Here is a 17,181-nt window from a genome sequence, read left to right as displayed (position 1 = left end):
TGTTCATTGCAGCTCTATTTACAATAGCCAGGACATGGAAGCAACCTAAGTGTCCATCGACAGATGAATGGATAAAGAAGATGTGGCACATATATACAATGGAATATTACTCAGCCATAAAAAGGAACGGAACTGAGTTATTTGCAGTAGGATGGATGGACCTAGAGACTGTCATACAGAGTGAAGTAAGTCAGAAAGAGAAAAACAAATACCATATGCTAACACGTATATATGGAATCTAAAAAAAAGAAAAAGAAAAAAAAATTGGTCAGAAGAGCCTAGGGGCAAGAAGGGAATAAAGATGCAGACCTACTAGAGAATGGACTTGAGGATACGGGGAGGGGGAAGGGTAAGCTGGGACAAAGTTAGACAGTGGCATGGACCTATATACACTACCAAACGTAAAATAGATAGCTAGTGGGAAGCAGCCGCATAGCACAGGGAGATCAGCTTGGTGCTTTGTGACCACCTAGATGGGTGGGATAGGGAGGGTGGGTGGGAGGGAGGGAGATGCAAGAGGGAAGAGATATGGGGACATATGTAGATGTATAACTGATTCACTTTGTTATAAAGCATACACCATTGTAAAGCAATTATACTCCAATAAAGATGTTTAAAAATAAATAAAGTAATTATTCATAAGGCGGAGGAAAAAAGAGTCTTGCCCTTGTTCATTAAAGGACAATGAACAAACCTCAACTTACACAGTAATCAGTGGCAAAATTAATTGCAATCTAGATTGCTCAGTATTCCTTCTTCCTTAAGTGATTCTCTTCTGCTTGGAGAAAAAGATAGCTTTATAGATGCTGCCTGCATTAGTCTAAAGGAGATTAGTTACTAGTTATAATGAAAGGTAGGAGAGCAAAAGCTGATTTATCTGCAAATCTACAACATAAAATCTTTTATCTGGCACTTCTGTGTATCTCTCTCACAACAATAAAGTTCAGGGAATTCCCTGGCCATCCAGTGGTTAGGGCTCCACACTTCCACTGCAGAGGGCACGGGTTCGATCCCTGGTCAGGGAACTAAAAAAGCCTGCTTGCTGCGCAATGTGGCCAATAAATAAATAAATAAAGTTTTGAATAAAGTATTACAAATGCTGAGGTTCCATCTGAATGATCAAAGAGAGATTTGCTATATTTTGAATATCTTTAGTATTAAAATTAATGTGATTACATTCTAATTCTCTGACAATCCATCTATTTTTTAATATAGTTTATAGTAACTATAACTCTTCATTCTTTATCTCATATTTAGAACTATAAAATATGAGAACTAAAACGTATCTTGGGCTTCCCTGGTGGTGCAGAGGTTGAGAGTCCGCCTGCCGATGCAGGGAACACGGGTTCGTGCCCCGGTCTGGGAGGATCCCACGTGCCGCGGAGCGGCTGGCCCGTGAGCCGTGGCCGCTGAGCCTGCACGTCCGGAGCCTGTGCTCCGCAACGGGAGAGGCCACAACAGTGAGAGGCCCGCGTACCACACACAAAAACAAACAAACAAACAATAAAACGTATCTTATTTTTAATAGATAAGAAATGTAAGGCTTATAATGCTAACATTATTTTTTCCATTTTTCTAATGGCCATCAGAAATACTTTGCTTTTTTTTTTCTTTCCAAAGTATTTTGTCCTCTCATGCTTCAGTTTGGGACCAGAGCATCTTTGGTACAAGACTCAGTTTCTGTGACTACATCCCGAGGGGTGGAGACACTTAAAAGATCCCAAAGACTCCTTCTGAGTCCCAAGCATAAAGGAAGTAGGAAGGAATATGAGAAGTAAAATGAAAATAGTGGGAGGAAACTGGTAGGTGGTAGAATAAGAGCAAATTAGATCTTTCTCCAATCACAACCTCCTTAGAGAGAGCAGAAGAAAAACATGCAAGAAAAACATGTTTCTTGTCAAAATATATATGTGAAAATATACATACAAATATGGCTGTCTGAGAATAACTGCCAGACCTGGTTGCTACTATCCAGCTTGGTAGCATTTAAAACTATTTCACTTCTTTATTATCTACTATAAATGCTTTACACTCATCCTGTGAGGACTGCCATTATTCTGTATCCTAAGATGAAATTAATGACTATAAAAATCAGCTCTATTGCACTGTAAATGGACAAAGCAGATCAATATTAAAACCTCTGTGGTGAGCAGTCACTTTTAGAAATTCACTTTAGTCTTTTTTTGTTGTTTTTCTGCAGAATTTATATTGCCCAGAGTCAGCTTAATTTTTTCAATTACTTTTACTTTATGTTCACTGTGAAAATAAATGCAGTTATGGAATTCCTCGGCGGTACAGTGGTTAGGACTCTGTGCTTTCACTGCCCACTGGGGCCTGGGCTCAATCCCTATTTGGGAAACTAAGATTCCACAAACCGCACGGTGTAGCCAAAAATAAGTAAATAAATAAAAATAAAGCAGTTTTATTCTAGAACGTAATCAATAATCTTTGAAGAAACTAATACAGAATATTTATCCTTAGTTTGGCTAGAATAATTACAAAAGAAAAACTGATTTTTGCATTACAAAGCAGTGAGCAGATAACAAATAAAATTGTTACAAGAATATCTAAGAAGTTGGTTTTATCATTTTTACTAATACATTAAAATTATTAAAAAGTCAGTGTTTCAGAGTCTTGAAAATCAGCTATTTCATTCAATGTGTTTGCTAGAGTTTGATCACCTGCTTGTTCCCATCTTTGTCCTCTAGATGTGCCATTCCCCTCACATAGAATACCTCCATCCTCCAGACCTCCCACGCCCATTCCACGGCCTGCCCTTCTCTCACCTGAAACACATTCCTAACATTCGTCACTCCTGCACTGCAAGTTCTCTCAGCAATTGTCTTTCACTTGTATGACATGTATGAAACAATTTGGATTAATTTATGTGCAGTTTATTAGCATTCATAAAGCCATCTGAGGTGCTTCTTAAAGTATGGTTGTTGGGCTTGTGTTTTCTTTCCATTTCTCCCAGACTGCCTAGCAGAATGTGGGTATTCAATGAGTTGAATAATCACATACATCTATCTATTTGTGCCCAGCATGGAAAATCAGAGACAAAGACTGGGAGACACCAACAATAACCTTCAGACAGATGCAACAACACAGAATCCAGAGCATGATTTCCTGCACATTAAGCCAGTCATAGTGGTCTTTAGACTTGCTAGCTTCTTAACCTAAACTGATCCATTGGAGAAGCAATCTATTATAATGGTAAATAACAGGAGCTGTGGAGTCTGATAAATCTGAGTAACTACTGTGCCTCTGCCACCCAAGTGCTGTGACCTTGGGCAAATTAGTTAATCTCTACAGGCCCCAATTTCTTCACATTTAAGATAGGCATAATGATACCTGCCTCACAGGGCTGTTAAAAGAAATTGTGACAATGCATGTAAAGAGCTCAGCAGAGTAAAGCTCTCAGTAATGTCATTTATTTCCATTGTTTTTAACTTTTAAAACTTTACAGTTTAGCTACAAAAATATTTCAAGCACTATGGCTTCAATGTCTGCATTATTAAGAGTGGACATAAGTTTGCTTAGCAACCACTCCATTCCACATTTCATAGTTTGGTGATGCTGCCAATCTCAATACACTAAGGATGGGTACATGATGCAGGCCTAGATCATAGTCTCCATCATCTTGGAAATAGTGATATGTCCAAGGAGTAGACAAAGCAGAGTTAATCAGAGTTCATCCCAGAGACTGAAGGTGCTAGGAAAAAAACTTTCCTTTTTTAACAGGGGTTATTAAGTTAGGGCAATATATTCCTAGAACTGCTGGCGCCACCTTAGCTGACTACACAGAGTTAGATTCTCCACAGCAGATGTTGCAGCCAAGATAATTTGAGCCTTTGGATCCCTCTGGACCTAAACCTAGATCCACCCCCAGTCTTAGGAGTTATAAGAGGCAATACTTTCCAATTCTGCTCAGTTTGGTTTGGGTTTCTGCAACAAAAATAATTCTTACTAAGAAAATTTGTTTTCTTGTTTAATCTCTAATACCAACTTCTGATGTTTTTGGAACATTGTAGTGGATGTCTGTTGTTTATGCCTGCCTACCATCCATTCCCCCTTCTTTTGGTAACATCACCTTGATTATCTTTTGAGAAACCACCACTTTCAGTCCACGTGGAGCCGGGGAGTTGCCCTATTCCCTGGCTCCAAGGTGAATATGTGACTTAGGCCTGGCCAATCGAAACGTCCCATACCTCTTGCCACATGCTTGAACATGTATGACTGAGGTCCAATATTTCTGGCAAAATGATTGGGAAACAGATATTACAAGGACCTCAGTTCTCTTCAAAATTAATTTATGGATTTAATACAATTTAAATCAAAATCCCAAAGGATTTTTTTAAAGAATGATAAAATCATTCCAAAATTTATCTGGACAAATAAGTAACTATACCAGCCTGCAATTGTTTATTGTTATTTTTCAAATTCTTGACTGGTGTAGTCCACTTGAATTATCAATTATTAAATGTTAAAGTTATAACACACAGTGTGGTTACAAAACACTCAAACAGAAAATCCAGAATCAGACTGCAGAATATAAAAAATTAAATATATACAAAATGGTGCAATTCAAATCAGCGAGGAAAGGACAGGTCATTCCTATGGTGGCAGATACGTAGCATATTGTACCTCACCCCGGCACACTCATTGCAGACATCACTAATTAAGCATAGCCTTTCCTGCTGAACCTAGATATGACTTCGGAATCTTTCCCCACATGGCACTCCAGGCAGCCCCACCAATCTATCCGACAATGCATCCAAGAGGATTATTTGACAAATGCTGAGATAATCAGCTATTTGGAAAAGTATATAAAGTTAACTCTCTTGCATACCTATGTTAAAATAAACTCCACGTAGATTAAAGAGTTAAATATAAAAAATGAAACCATAAAAGGACTAGAGCAAAGCTACTGCAAAAGAACATTCTCAGAGAGAAACAGAGAAACTCTAAGATGAGGAGACCTTGAAGCAAGAGTGGAAAGCAGAGTCTCAGCACTGCCTGGGATCGTGACATTTCTGAGGGCTGGCTGCTCAGCTTTTTCTGGAGTCCTGAGACCTGTGGGTATCTTTACAATACCTCCACCCTTTTATTTGAACTAGCTTGAATCGGTTTCTGTGCTTTGAAACCAAAAGAGCCTTGAATAAGGCTCATGCATTTCTTTAAAAAAAAAATTTGTTAGTTATCAACTGATTTTACTAAAAATAAATAAATAAATCTTTAATTTGTCTGAGTCTCTTTCAATGAAAAATCAAAGCTTCCCATTTTCCACATATGAGGTGTAATATTTTATATACATGACAGATTAATTAAATTGAAAGACAAGGATTTAACTTTCTCATCTCTCTATCCCATCAAGTTTACTTTCATAAAGCATTCTAAAAAACTTGCAGGGGCTTCCCTGCTGGCGCAGTGGTTAAGAATTCACCTGCCAATGCAGGGGACATGAGTTCAATCCCTGGCCCAGGAAGATCCTACATGCTGCAGAGCAACTAAGCCAGTGCGTCACAACTACTGAGCCTGCACTTTAGAGCCCGCGAGCCACAACTACTGAGCCCATGTGCCACAACTACTGAAGCCCGCGCACCTAGAGCCTGTGCTCCACAGCAAGAGAAGCCACTGCAATGAGAAGCCCTCACACTGCAAGGAAGAGTAGCCCCCGCTCACCGCAACCAGAGAAAAGCCCACGCACAGCAACGAAGACACAACGCAGCCAAAAATAAAATAAATAAAAATTAAAAAATTTATTTTAAAAAAACTTGCAAAATTAAAAACAAGAGGGTAAAAGGTGGTAGAAAGAAAGAATGTTGCAGAAAAGCCAAAGTAATTTTTTTTAAAAGCTGCACTTGGGGAATTCCCTGGCAGTCCAGTGGTTAGGACTCTGCACTTTCACTCACAGGCCGGGTTCAATCCCTAGTCTGGGGAACTAAAATCTCACAAGCCACTGGTGCAACTGAAAAAAAAAAAAAAAAAAAAAAAAAGAAGAAGGCTGCACTTTGCATATTCTTAACTAGTTATATGTCAAAACATTCTAGCAATGTCTTGGGAGCCGGATCATAGAAACCAAAACAAATTTGAGTTTTATAACTCTTTACTCTTCCTAAAAGGTCAATCTACAGATACCATAATCACTGGCACTTTGTTTACATACAAAATTATTTCACAAGTTTCGTTTTCACACTGAATTCAAGCACAAATTTTATGAAGGACTCAAGTGTATATTCCTTAGAATGGCAGTTAGTAACTTAATCAACTGTATTTCTCCAGACACAAAATATTAAACTCACCTGAATATACCATCATTTCTGCAGAAGAAGCCAACAACTCCTTTCACTAACCTAGGGAAAAAACCCTTTAAAGGAAGAATATGCTCTCATGCTGTGTGACTATGTAGTGTTTATAAACTAAAATTTTTCTTCTCAATCCCCATAGCCAGCTGACAGAGTTACACTGCCTAAGTGCTTTATAACAAAGCTAAGTGCTTCTGCTGTCCCTGGAGAGAAATCTCAGGGCTAATTGACTATATCCAACTTGCCCCCACATCCTGTCATTTCTTCCTTTGAAACAGTGGCTCTCAATTTTCCACTCCAACATCTCTGAGGCATCAAATGCCCGTGCTAGTAACAGAGGCCAGAGATTCTCTACAAGTATGCAATCTTTGGGTGCCCCAGACAGTCAGAAGGAGGCTGTCTGGGTAGGAAAAGGTCCCCAGTGGATCTGCTGTCCCCTGGCAAGAAATCACCTGCTTTAAACTGTTTCTTGAATTGAATCTTCCTCTCTATTCTCAGGCCCACCACCATCACCCACTTCAATGGTTATCACCTCTGCTTTGGATTGCTTTTCACTACAACAGCTGTAGTTTTTCCTACATTTGCTCTTTCCTCTTTGCATTACATCAAGCGCAACCACTGCTGCCAACCCAAAATTCTGTTCCCATCATGTCACTTCCTGGCTCAAGAATGGATTGCATCAGTTCCCCATCCCTTCTATCTCTTCAACCTCTCCCTTTCTTGGCCAGCCTTTTCTCCTTGCTGTATAAATATGTCCCAATTCTTTCCCTTAAAACAAAACAAAATAAAAAACAAACAACTACAAAAGTAAAATCCTTCTTGGATACTTTATTTAACTCTAGTTACCACCTTTGCTTCTTTTGTTTTTCTGAGAAACTTTAAAAAAGTAAGGTCTACTCACTGCCCTCTGCTCTTGTCACTCCGATGAAACTGCTCTTAACAGAACTCTAACAATCTTGTTCTCTAGTCACCAAACCCAACGGACTTCTTTTTCCTTCTTGACTTCTCCAGCATCTAAAGATGTTGATCACCCCCTTCTTTCTGAAACTCTTGCCTCCCTGACTTCCACCCCCTGGACCATTTCTTTCCATATTTCTCTTCCTCCACTCTCATTTTAAATGTAGGGGTTCTGCAGGGTTCCATCCTGTTCCTACTTCTCTTTTTAATTTGCACTCTGTTAATGATTACATCGACACTTATGGCATTAATCACCACTTCTACCCTAACATCTCATAAATCTTCAACTCATTTCTGACATTTCTCTGACTACAGACTGGTACCAGCCTTTTGCACCAGGTTGTCACACAGGTGACTCAAATTCAACATGTCCAAACCAAACTTCTTCTCTTCATCCAGAAAACTAGTTCCTCCCCCATTCGTTTTGGTTTCATAGATATCCACTTTCCCAAGCCAAACATCTAGGAGTTATCCTCCCTCTCTTTTTCTCTCCCCTTAGGTCCCCAAACTGATCATTTAGACCTGTTGTTTCTATCTCCTTAATATCTTTCAGCTTCATACTGTCCTATCCAGTCTCACTATCCTAATGGTGTCACAACAGCCTCCCAACTGCTTTCCCTTACCTCATGTCTTGAGCTCCTAAACTCCCCATCTGCCACTCTTTCTAAGAGATTGCTTCTTTGTTTAAAGCACTCCTCATTTAAAGCATTTTAAAACCTGGGTGGCTTGCCAGGCCTAAAACTTTTTTTTAAGTGTTTTTTTTTTAAATTAATTAATCTACTTTTGGCTGTGTTGGGTCTTCGTTGCTGCGTGCAGGCTTTCTCTAGTTGCGGTGAGCGGGGGCTACTCTTCGTTGAGGCGCACGGGCTTCTCATTGCAGTGGCTTCTCTTGTTGTGGAGCACAGTCTAGGTGTGCGGGCTTCAGTAGTCGTGGCGCACGGGCTTAGCTGCTCCGCATCATGTGGTATCTTCCCAGACCAGGGATTGAATCCGTGTCCCCTGCATTGGCAGGCAGATTCTTAACCACTGTGCCACCCGGGAAGTCCCTAAAACTTTTGGTAGTACACACTCATCAGTAAACATGTGAGTCTACACACTCATCCTACGAATATTCATTAATGCATACATATTATAGAATATATACAAAATGTAAACATCAAGAATGAATGAGATAAAGATGAAATACATACACTAAATATATCCCTGATGAAGTCATACTATCTTAGCTACTGTATGATTCAAAGTACAATACAGTCTCATATAGTTCATTATTCATGATAATGTATTAATCCACATTTCAAATAGTCTTGACAATTTCATTTTTTAGGCTGACTTCTTGACAGGCCTACCTTGAAATGTGACAAAGAGCTCCTACTAGGAGAAATGTAAACTCTACGTTTTTATTATTTATAGTGTTAGAATTATCTTCAATCCACGGTTTCTCTGTGCAAATCTTTAAGCCACTTGCTCATTTTGTGAAGATTAATTTAGTTAAAAGCAGATAATATATCATAAATCCACTCAACCAGGCTCAAGTAAACTGCAATAAGTTGCAATATGATAATAGCAAATTAATAAGGTCACCACATTCAATTCCTGTGCTTTGTGAAGCTTTCACTCTTCCCTCGAGATATCACCTTGTGTATCGAGTGTGTAATGGCACTGTCTTATAAGACTGAGGAAGAGAACCAGGGTTATTTATACATTAAATATTAATAAAACTCAAGTTCTTCTTTTTTTAGGATGAGAATATAAACCCCACTAGTGACCACTGCTTGGCACTACACACACGGCCCTTGATGATCTGGCCTCTGCCCACCTTTCCAGCCTGCTCTCCAGCTACACACTTCCCGCATCTTCCCACGCTTTACCCCTCTCAACACACCAGCTACTCATCACTTTCTTACCTCTGACATGCTGTCTCCTTTGCACTTCTACCTCTCCTTCTGGGGCACCATGTTCTCATCTCTTTTAAAGCACTTATCACAGTCTGCTATAACTGTTTCCCTACTAGCCTAACGGGCAGGGATTACTCCCAATTTTGAATTCCCAGCATCTACCACAACACCTCGTTTGCAGTAGGTACTTCAGGTTGACTGATAGAATGAAAAAGGTCCAAATTCCTCTGGCCTGCTTTCAAGGCCTTGCATAATCTGGCTCCAATTTATCTACACAGCTTAATTTTCTTCCCCCAAGTCCATTCCTGTTCTCCTTACTTCCTATCATACATAGGTCATGCTCATTTTGGCTTTTGCTCAATTTACCTCCTCAACTTGGACTACCTTCCATCTACAGAGAAGCAACTTGTCCTTTAAGCCTCAGACAAAATTATCCCTTCCCCAATGAAGTCACACTTGACTCCTCCATCCCCCAACTCATCACCTCTTCAGAGAACTCTTGAAGAGTGAGGACTACACATTTCAGCAATTACTCTCTATGTGGTGGTTTTCCCTCCCCAATTTCAGTCTAAGTTCTTTGATGCCAGGGACCACCTTCAACTTCTTTTGCACACTGATCTCTCACAACACACTGCAACATGATGATGCACAGGAGATGCTAGAAGTTCTGAATGACTGGTTGTAGATATCATGGTACAAGGGAGACAGCAGTGAACTGGGTTTCAGTCCGAGTTCCACCACTGATTACTTAGGTGACCTTAAACATGCCACTTAACCTCTTTGGTCATTAATTCCTCATCTGAAAGATGAGACTTCACAATTTTTTAAATTCCAGGTAAGATTTTTCCTCTTGCCCAAAGGAAACATTTTGCCCCTAAAAATCAAGAGAAATTCTGAGACCTTCGGTAACTCACTTAACATTAATGAACTTCAGTGTAATCAACAACAGCCCACTACCTCAAAGGATTGTGTAAAGGTCAAATGAGAAAATACACATAAAAATGCATAGATAATTTTAAAATCTGGATAAAAACAAACTTAAGGCACTGTCATACTATTTAGTGGGAAATGCAAGCAAGCAGCATCATTTGTTGTTCAGCTGGGTAGGAGAGTATGCTAGCCTAGCCAAGGACAGTGATTGGATCCTTGAATGACTCAGTCTGCTCAGCACAGCAGGACACTGTTCCATAGCCACAGGCTGCACCTCATCCCTTAGGTACAGATACACATTTGATCACAAAGTAAAGTAACCTTTATCCCGTAAGGACTACATAGCAGGGAATAGATCAGTTGAAGTTACTGAGTTATCAATTGAGATCTAAATTAAAGCCTAGTTATGGTTTCTAAAAATGCTCTTAGAATTTTCATAACCACTCTGTATTAGAAACAATAAATTTCTCATATTTTTCTAATAATTTAGAGGGCATATTTTAGCAAGAAGGGAACTCTATAAGAAATAATCTGGCTACAACGACATGGCTTCTCATATAAACATGTCTAATCATTCAAGTGAAATACAAAGAGGCTAGTTAAAAAGAAAAAACAGAGAAACACAAAACGTCCTAACAATTTAGTGGTTATTTAAGAGATAGACTGATGAATATACATGGCAAAGTCTCAAAGAAAATGTAAAATGTTTTCAATAGGAGACTCTCAACTTTTCCAACATACGGTGAAGAAAGTGGCAGTGTAGGAACCCAAACTAGCTTCTTCAAATGAGCAGCCTAATAATGTCAGCAGTATTCGTTACATGTCCCCTAACATACACAAAGAGCCAGTCATATTATATAAGACACTCAAAATCTCAATCTATTCCAGATATAAAAATTATTTTCAACTCTGAAATTAAATTTCATGTCAGACAACTTCCTCTATACACCTAACCATTTCCTTTTCAATAGATTTGATTAACAATACTTTTAGAATCATATTTACACAATAAAAGATGAGTTTCCAACAATATTCCAATGAGAATTGCTTCAAAAATTTATTGATCTGGGCTTCCCTGGTGGTGCAGTGGTTGAGAGTCCTCCTGCCGATGCAGGGGACACGGGTTTGTGCCCCGGTCTGGGAAGATCCCACATGCCACGGAGCGCCTGGGCCCATGAGCCATGGCCGCTGAGCCTGCGCGTCCGGAGCCTGTGCTCCACAACGGGAGAGGCCACAACAGTGAGAGGCCCAAGTACCGCAAAACAAACAAACAAACAAAAAAAACAAGATCTTTTCTCAAATATCAAACCTTAAGCTGGGAACTTCCCTGGTGGTCCAGTAGTTAAGACTCCTCACTCTTAATACAGGGGGCCTGGGTTCAATCCCTGGTCAGGGAACTAGATTGCACATGCCACAACTGAGAGCCCGCATGCCCAGACACTATAAATATCTTAGAGGAAAACACATAGGCAGAACACTCTAATGACATAAATCACAGCAAGATCCTTTTTGACCCACCTCCTAGAGTAATGGAAATAAAAACAAAAATAAACAAATGGGACCTAATGAAACTTAAAAGCTTTTGCACAGCAAAGGAAACCATAAACAAGACGAAAAGACAACTCTTAGAATGGGAGAAAATATTTGCAAACGAAGCAACTGAGAAAGGATTAATCTCTAAAATATATAAGCAGCTCCTGCAGCTCAATATCAAAGAAACAAACAACCCAATCCAAAAACAGGTGGAAGACCTAAACAGACATTTCTCCAAAGAAGATATACAGATTGCCAACGAACCCATGAAAGGATGCTCAACATCACTAATCATTAGAGAAATGCAAATCAAAACCACGATGAGGTATCATCTCACACGGTCAGACTGGCCATCATCAAAAAAATCTACAAACAACAAGTGCTGGAGAGGGTGTGGAGAAAAGGGAACCCTCTTGCACTGTTGGTGGGAATGTAAATTGATACAGCCACTATGGAGAATAGTATGGAGGTTCCTTAAAAAACTAAAAATAGAACTACCATAAGACGCAGAGAATGGACCTGAGGACACAGATCGGGGTGGGCAGGGGGGAGCTGGGACGAAGTGAGAGAGTAGCATGGACATATATACACTACCACATGTAAAATAGATAGCTAGTGGGAAGCAGCCGCACAGCACAGGGAGATCAGCTCGGTACTCTGTGACCACCTAGAGGGGCAGGATAGGGAGGGTGGGAGGTAGATGCAAGAGGGAGGGGAGGGGATGCCCTGGTGACGCAGTGGTTGAGAGTCTGCCTGCCGATGCAGGGGACACGGGTTCGTGCCCCGGTCCGGGAAGATCCCACATGCCGCGGAGCGGCTGGGCCGGTGAGCCATGGCCGCTGAGCCTGCGCTCCTCAACGGGAGAGGCCACAGCAGTGAGGGGCCCGCCTACCGCAAAAAAAAAAAAAAAAAAAAGGAGGTGATATAGGGATACATGGATACATATAGCTGATTCACTTTGTTACACAGGAGAAACTAACAAAACATTGTAAAGCAATTATACTCCAATAGCGACATTAAAAAAAAAAAAAGAAAATGAGATCCAATAAAATATCTATAAAAAAAGAGCCCGCATGCTGCAACTAAAAACATCCTGAATGCCACAATGAAGATGTCACATGCAGCAACGTAAGACCTGGCACCACCAAATAAATAAATTAAAACAACAACAACAACAACTTAAGCTGGACACGATGCTCTTTCCTAACCTCCTCTGGAACACTTTTTGATGTGTAGTCTAATTCAAATATAAATTCTAGAAGCTTTCTGGATAGACCCCATTTCCAGCACACAGGATACAGTAATTCAACATACAATATGATAGAAGAGTAGTCACCCCTTCATGCTGAGAATCTGTGACTTTCAGCATATCTTAATATCAGTGCTAAGAGACATTAGTCAAAACTACCAGCACACGGTTATTAGAAAGTTTTAAGGTTCTGAACAGCAAGTGTGAAGGAATAGGAAAAATCAGAGGGATGAAAAACTAAATGCAAAACTTAAGGATAAAAAAGTTGGCCTATACAAGAGATGACAGGAAAACAAGATTAGAAAAAGGTGTTTGCACGCAAGAAGTGCAAACTCATTCTTGAAGTGTTCACCTAAAACAACTTATTCTTATCATGTATGTCTTTTCAAGTAAAATGGAGCCTTGGATTTTAACAACTTGTTATCCTGGCTATTCTGAGAGTGTCTGTTAACTCACAGCATACCTTCATGACCTAGTCCTACCTTCCTCATTCAGACTTTGTTTTCATTGCTGTTGTTTACTGCTGTATTCCCAGTCGCCAAAAAGGCTCCCAGCACATAAACTGTCAAATGAATAACAACCCTGTGAGGAGGTATTACTACTGTGCTGGTTTTACAGATGAGGAAACTAAGGTGGAGCAAGGGTGAGTAACTTGCCTAGGGGTTACAAACCACTAGCCAGAAACATACCCATGTCTAGCTGACCACAAAGTCCTCATTCATCCTCTACCCTCACTAGGCAAAATGACTTCTTCCTGTCTCTCACTTGTGTCTTTACTGGTGGCAGCTTTCTCCTTAGGGGAAGGCTCAGTTCACACTTCAGCTTCTCCATCAGCCTTTTCCTGGGCATCCTCAACCTCTGATGCCCACTACGGTCTTCCATAGATCTCTCCTTCCTTTGTGCTGCACCCTCTCCAGAGTTCTATTCTCACACCACTTTTAGCCCTTTGCTGTACTATTTCTTTTTTTTTTTTTTTTTTTTTTTTGTGGTACGCGGGCCTCTCACTGTTGTGCCCTCTCCCGTTGCGGGGCACAGGCTCCGGACGCGCCGGCTCAGCGGCCATGGCTCACGGGCCCAGCCGCTCCGCGGCATGTGGGATCTTCCCGGACCGGGACACGAATCCGCCTGCCAATGCAGGGGACACGGGTTCGAGCCCTGGTCCGCGAAGATCCCACATGCCACGGAGCAACTAAGCCCGTGCTCTAGAGCCCGTAAGCCACAACTACTGAAGCCCGATCGCCTAGATCCCGTGCTCCCCAACAAGAGAAGCCACCGCAATGAGAAGCCCGTGCACAGCAATGAAAAGTAGCCCCCCACTTGTTTCAACAAGAGAAAGCCCACGCGCAGCAATGAAGACCCAATGCAGCCAAAAATAAATAAATAAATTAATTAATTAATTTTTTTTTTAAAGTGGCCTTCCTGGATGGGACACTAGCTCTCAATTTTACATGTTTGGTTCAATTAAATCAGTTTTCAGTGATTTTACATATTCTAAGCAATTTTATTTTTATATTCCTTGGCTTGAAAGTTCAATTTCATACTTCCCCACACATATAAGAACAAAAACTACTTGTCTTTTACAAAATGGGAAAATAAAATAGAACCTGTGTGTGAGGTAAACAGGCATTCAATAAATGTTATGCTGCCATTTGTAAACCCTCCTTCTAAAAGCACATGTGGCCTATTTTAGGCTAATGAATATTGGGAAGCATTTACTAGATGATTTTCACTTAATTGGTATGAATACCAGGTTCAAATTATATCTAAACAAAAACTGGATTTTTTAAAAAATATGTGGTAAAGAGTTGAAATGTCTGCCCACCACCACTGAGCACCACATAAATAGTACTACATTCAATATTCTGGCTCTAAGAATTTATAACCGAATTCGTAGCTAGCCCAATTTCAACGTACACATTTATGGTAACAATTTTTTTACACACATACCACCCAAGCCATGATCTATAATTTTACTCCTTTTATTAGCACTAATTTCTGAGCAATGTCTAGCCCCACCTAAGTGAGATATAAATAAGATTTATAAATAGGATATTATAAAGGTGGGACACTGGAATTTCACAACTGGAGCACATTAAAATATTTACTTGCAAACTAACATTTCCCTAAACATTTACCGGCAGATTTAGAAAAAAGTGACAATCACTTTGCCAAGCTGGACTTCTGGCCTCAGTTTGATGATTGGCCCCTTCCTACCTCCACTCCCCACCCCTTCCCTTCTCATCTTCCTCTGCCAGGAATACCCTCCTGACTCATCTCTGCCTATGTCCATCACTTCCTTGGAGACCTGGCTCAAGATTCAGCTCCTTGAAAAATTCCTCCCTGACCAATACAATTTCCACTACTTCCTAACTTTGCATTCCCTTGGCGTTTATATAGTTTGCACTCCATAATCTATAAATTGTAAGTTGTTCTGCACTTTTCTATCATTTCCCCAACCAGACACCAAATAGACACATCATCTTTTTTATTCTGTTCTATACAGCCAGCAATAAATGCTTCTTTTCTTTTTTTTTTTGCGGTACGCGGGCCTCTCACCGCCGCGGCCTCTCCCGTTGTGGAGCACAGGCTCCGGACGCGCAGGCCCAGCAGCCACGGCCCACGGGCCCAGCCGCTCCGCGGCACGCGGGATCCTCCCGGACCGGGGTACGAACCCGCGCCCCCTGCATCGGCAGGCGGACTCCCAACCACCGCGCCACCAGGGAAGCCCAATAAATGCTCCTTGAATGACCGAAATCATCAGTGAAAGAAGGCCGATTGCTCAAAAATTTCTGAATATTACCTCCAACATGTATGAGTCCTTCAAGTAGATGAGATTTAATTTTGAGATTTAGTAAATCATAAATTTAGTAAATCCATAAATTCATCACAAAAGACCCAAGTAACAGATCACATGCATACTTAAAGAATAATCCTAGCTATTCAAACATAACTTGAGATTTAACATTTCAGGCTTCCAATAAGCTTAAAGCCTTGAGGCCTGTGAATGGTAGGAAGCTGGCACCAGTCTCCTGCAAAAGGGGCAAAACTCTAGTTGGCAGTAAATGTTCAAACACGTGAGCGTCCACTGTTAAACAAGGCTCATTAACCACACAAACTTGCTGTTTCAGCTTTCTGGCTTCAATGAAGTGCTATGATCTCCTTCGGTAATTGTTGAGAGCCAATGATGGGTTAAATTCCCATAAATTAACCAGCGTTTTGGTGGTTTGCCCAAGCATACCGCTGGCACCGGTGTGGACGATTTTTTTTTTTTTTTTTTTTAACAGACCTGCCTGCCCTGGGGAGCCAGAGGTGGGCGAAGAAAGCGCCAACCCGGCACTTCTCAGGAGGCAAACGGAGACCTCCAGAGCTTCGTTCCGTCCCCCTCTAGTTCTTAGTGTCAGCTTATCGTGCACAGGCGGGGCTTCCAGCACGGCTGCTTCTTACTAAATCTCAACCGAGTCTTCCTTGGGGACTGCAAGCCACACTTCGGCGGCTGCCCAACTTTTCCTGTAGGGAGCATCAGTTTTTCCATCCTCAAAGCTCCAGCCGACAGGGTTTGGGGAGAGCCGGACTACCAGTAGAGAGGAAGGTGAGGACCCGGGGGGCGGGGGAGAGGGAAGGGGCTGGCCCAGCAAAGCGGGTAGGGTGGCAGAAACAAAGTGAGCGCCGGTCAGCCCAGCGCCGCCCGCCCGCCCGCCCGCCGGCCCCGCTCACCCTCCAGCAGCACCTCCTTGCCCGCGCGCTTCAGCGCCTGCACGGCCTGGTCGTGGGTGGCCTGGCGCAGGTCGGTGCCGTTCACCGACAGGATGGCGTCGCCCAGCCGCAGCGCCCGGCTCTGGTCGGCCGCCAGTCCCGGGAAGATCTTGGAAATGAGAATAGGCATCCGGTTCTCGCGGCCGCCCTTGATGCTGATGCCCAGGCCGCCCGCCTCCTGCTTCACCACCCGCACCCGGCGCACGGGCGGTGACGCGCCTGCCTCGCCCCGCGGCGGCGCGGGTGGGCTCGGGGGGCCCAGGCCGCGGCTCGGGCTCCCAGGGAGCGAGTCGCCCGCGCCGCCGCCGTTCGGGAGGCCGTTGAAGGCGGCCGCCGCGGGCCCGAGAGCGGGTTCGGGCTCAGCCGCCGCGGCGTCGCCCGTCAGGCTCAGGCTCTCCCCGCTCAGCTCGGCCACCACTCGGACCCAGCGCTCCCTCAGGAGCAGCTCCACCAGCCCCGCTTTGGTGGCCCGCGTCCACACCGCCATGGCCGGCCCCGCTCCCGCCGCCGCAGTCGCCGCAGCTACCCTCATTCCAGTCAGGCAGCCTCGGCGCTT

The 17,181-nt window shown here is 42.4% G+C and overlaps 1 protein-coding gene across 1 annotated transcript in view; it reads right to left on the bottom strand.

The window, feature by feature from the left end:
• The window catches only part of SNTB2 (syntrophin beta 2), a 91,869-nt gene extending 74,688 nt beyond the window's left edge, over positions 1–17,181 (bottom strand). The window contains exon 1 of the mRNA XM_024124856.3: positions 16,587–17,181. Coding sequence (XP_023980624.1) covers positions 16,587–17,157 — 571 coding nt within the window. The 5' untranslated portion in view covers positions 17,158–17,181. The remainder of the gene's footprint in view (positions 1–16,586) is intronic.

This window comes from Physeter macrocephalus, chromosome 17 (assembly GCF_002837175.3).
Source record: "Physeter macrocephalus isolate SW-GA chromosome 17, ASM283717v5, whole genome shotgun sequence".
Lineage (NCBI taxonomy): Eukaryota > Metazoa > Chordata > Mammalia > Artiodactyla > Physeteridae > Physeter > Physeter macrocephalus.
This window is presented reverse-complemented; position numbering and strand designations above follow the sequence as displayed.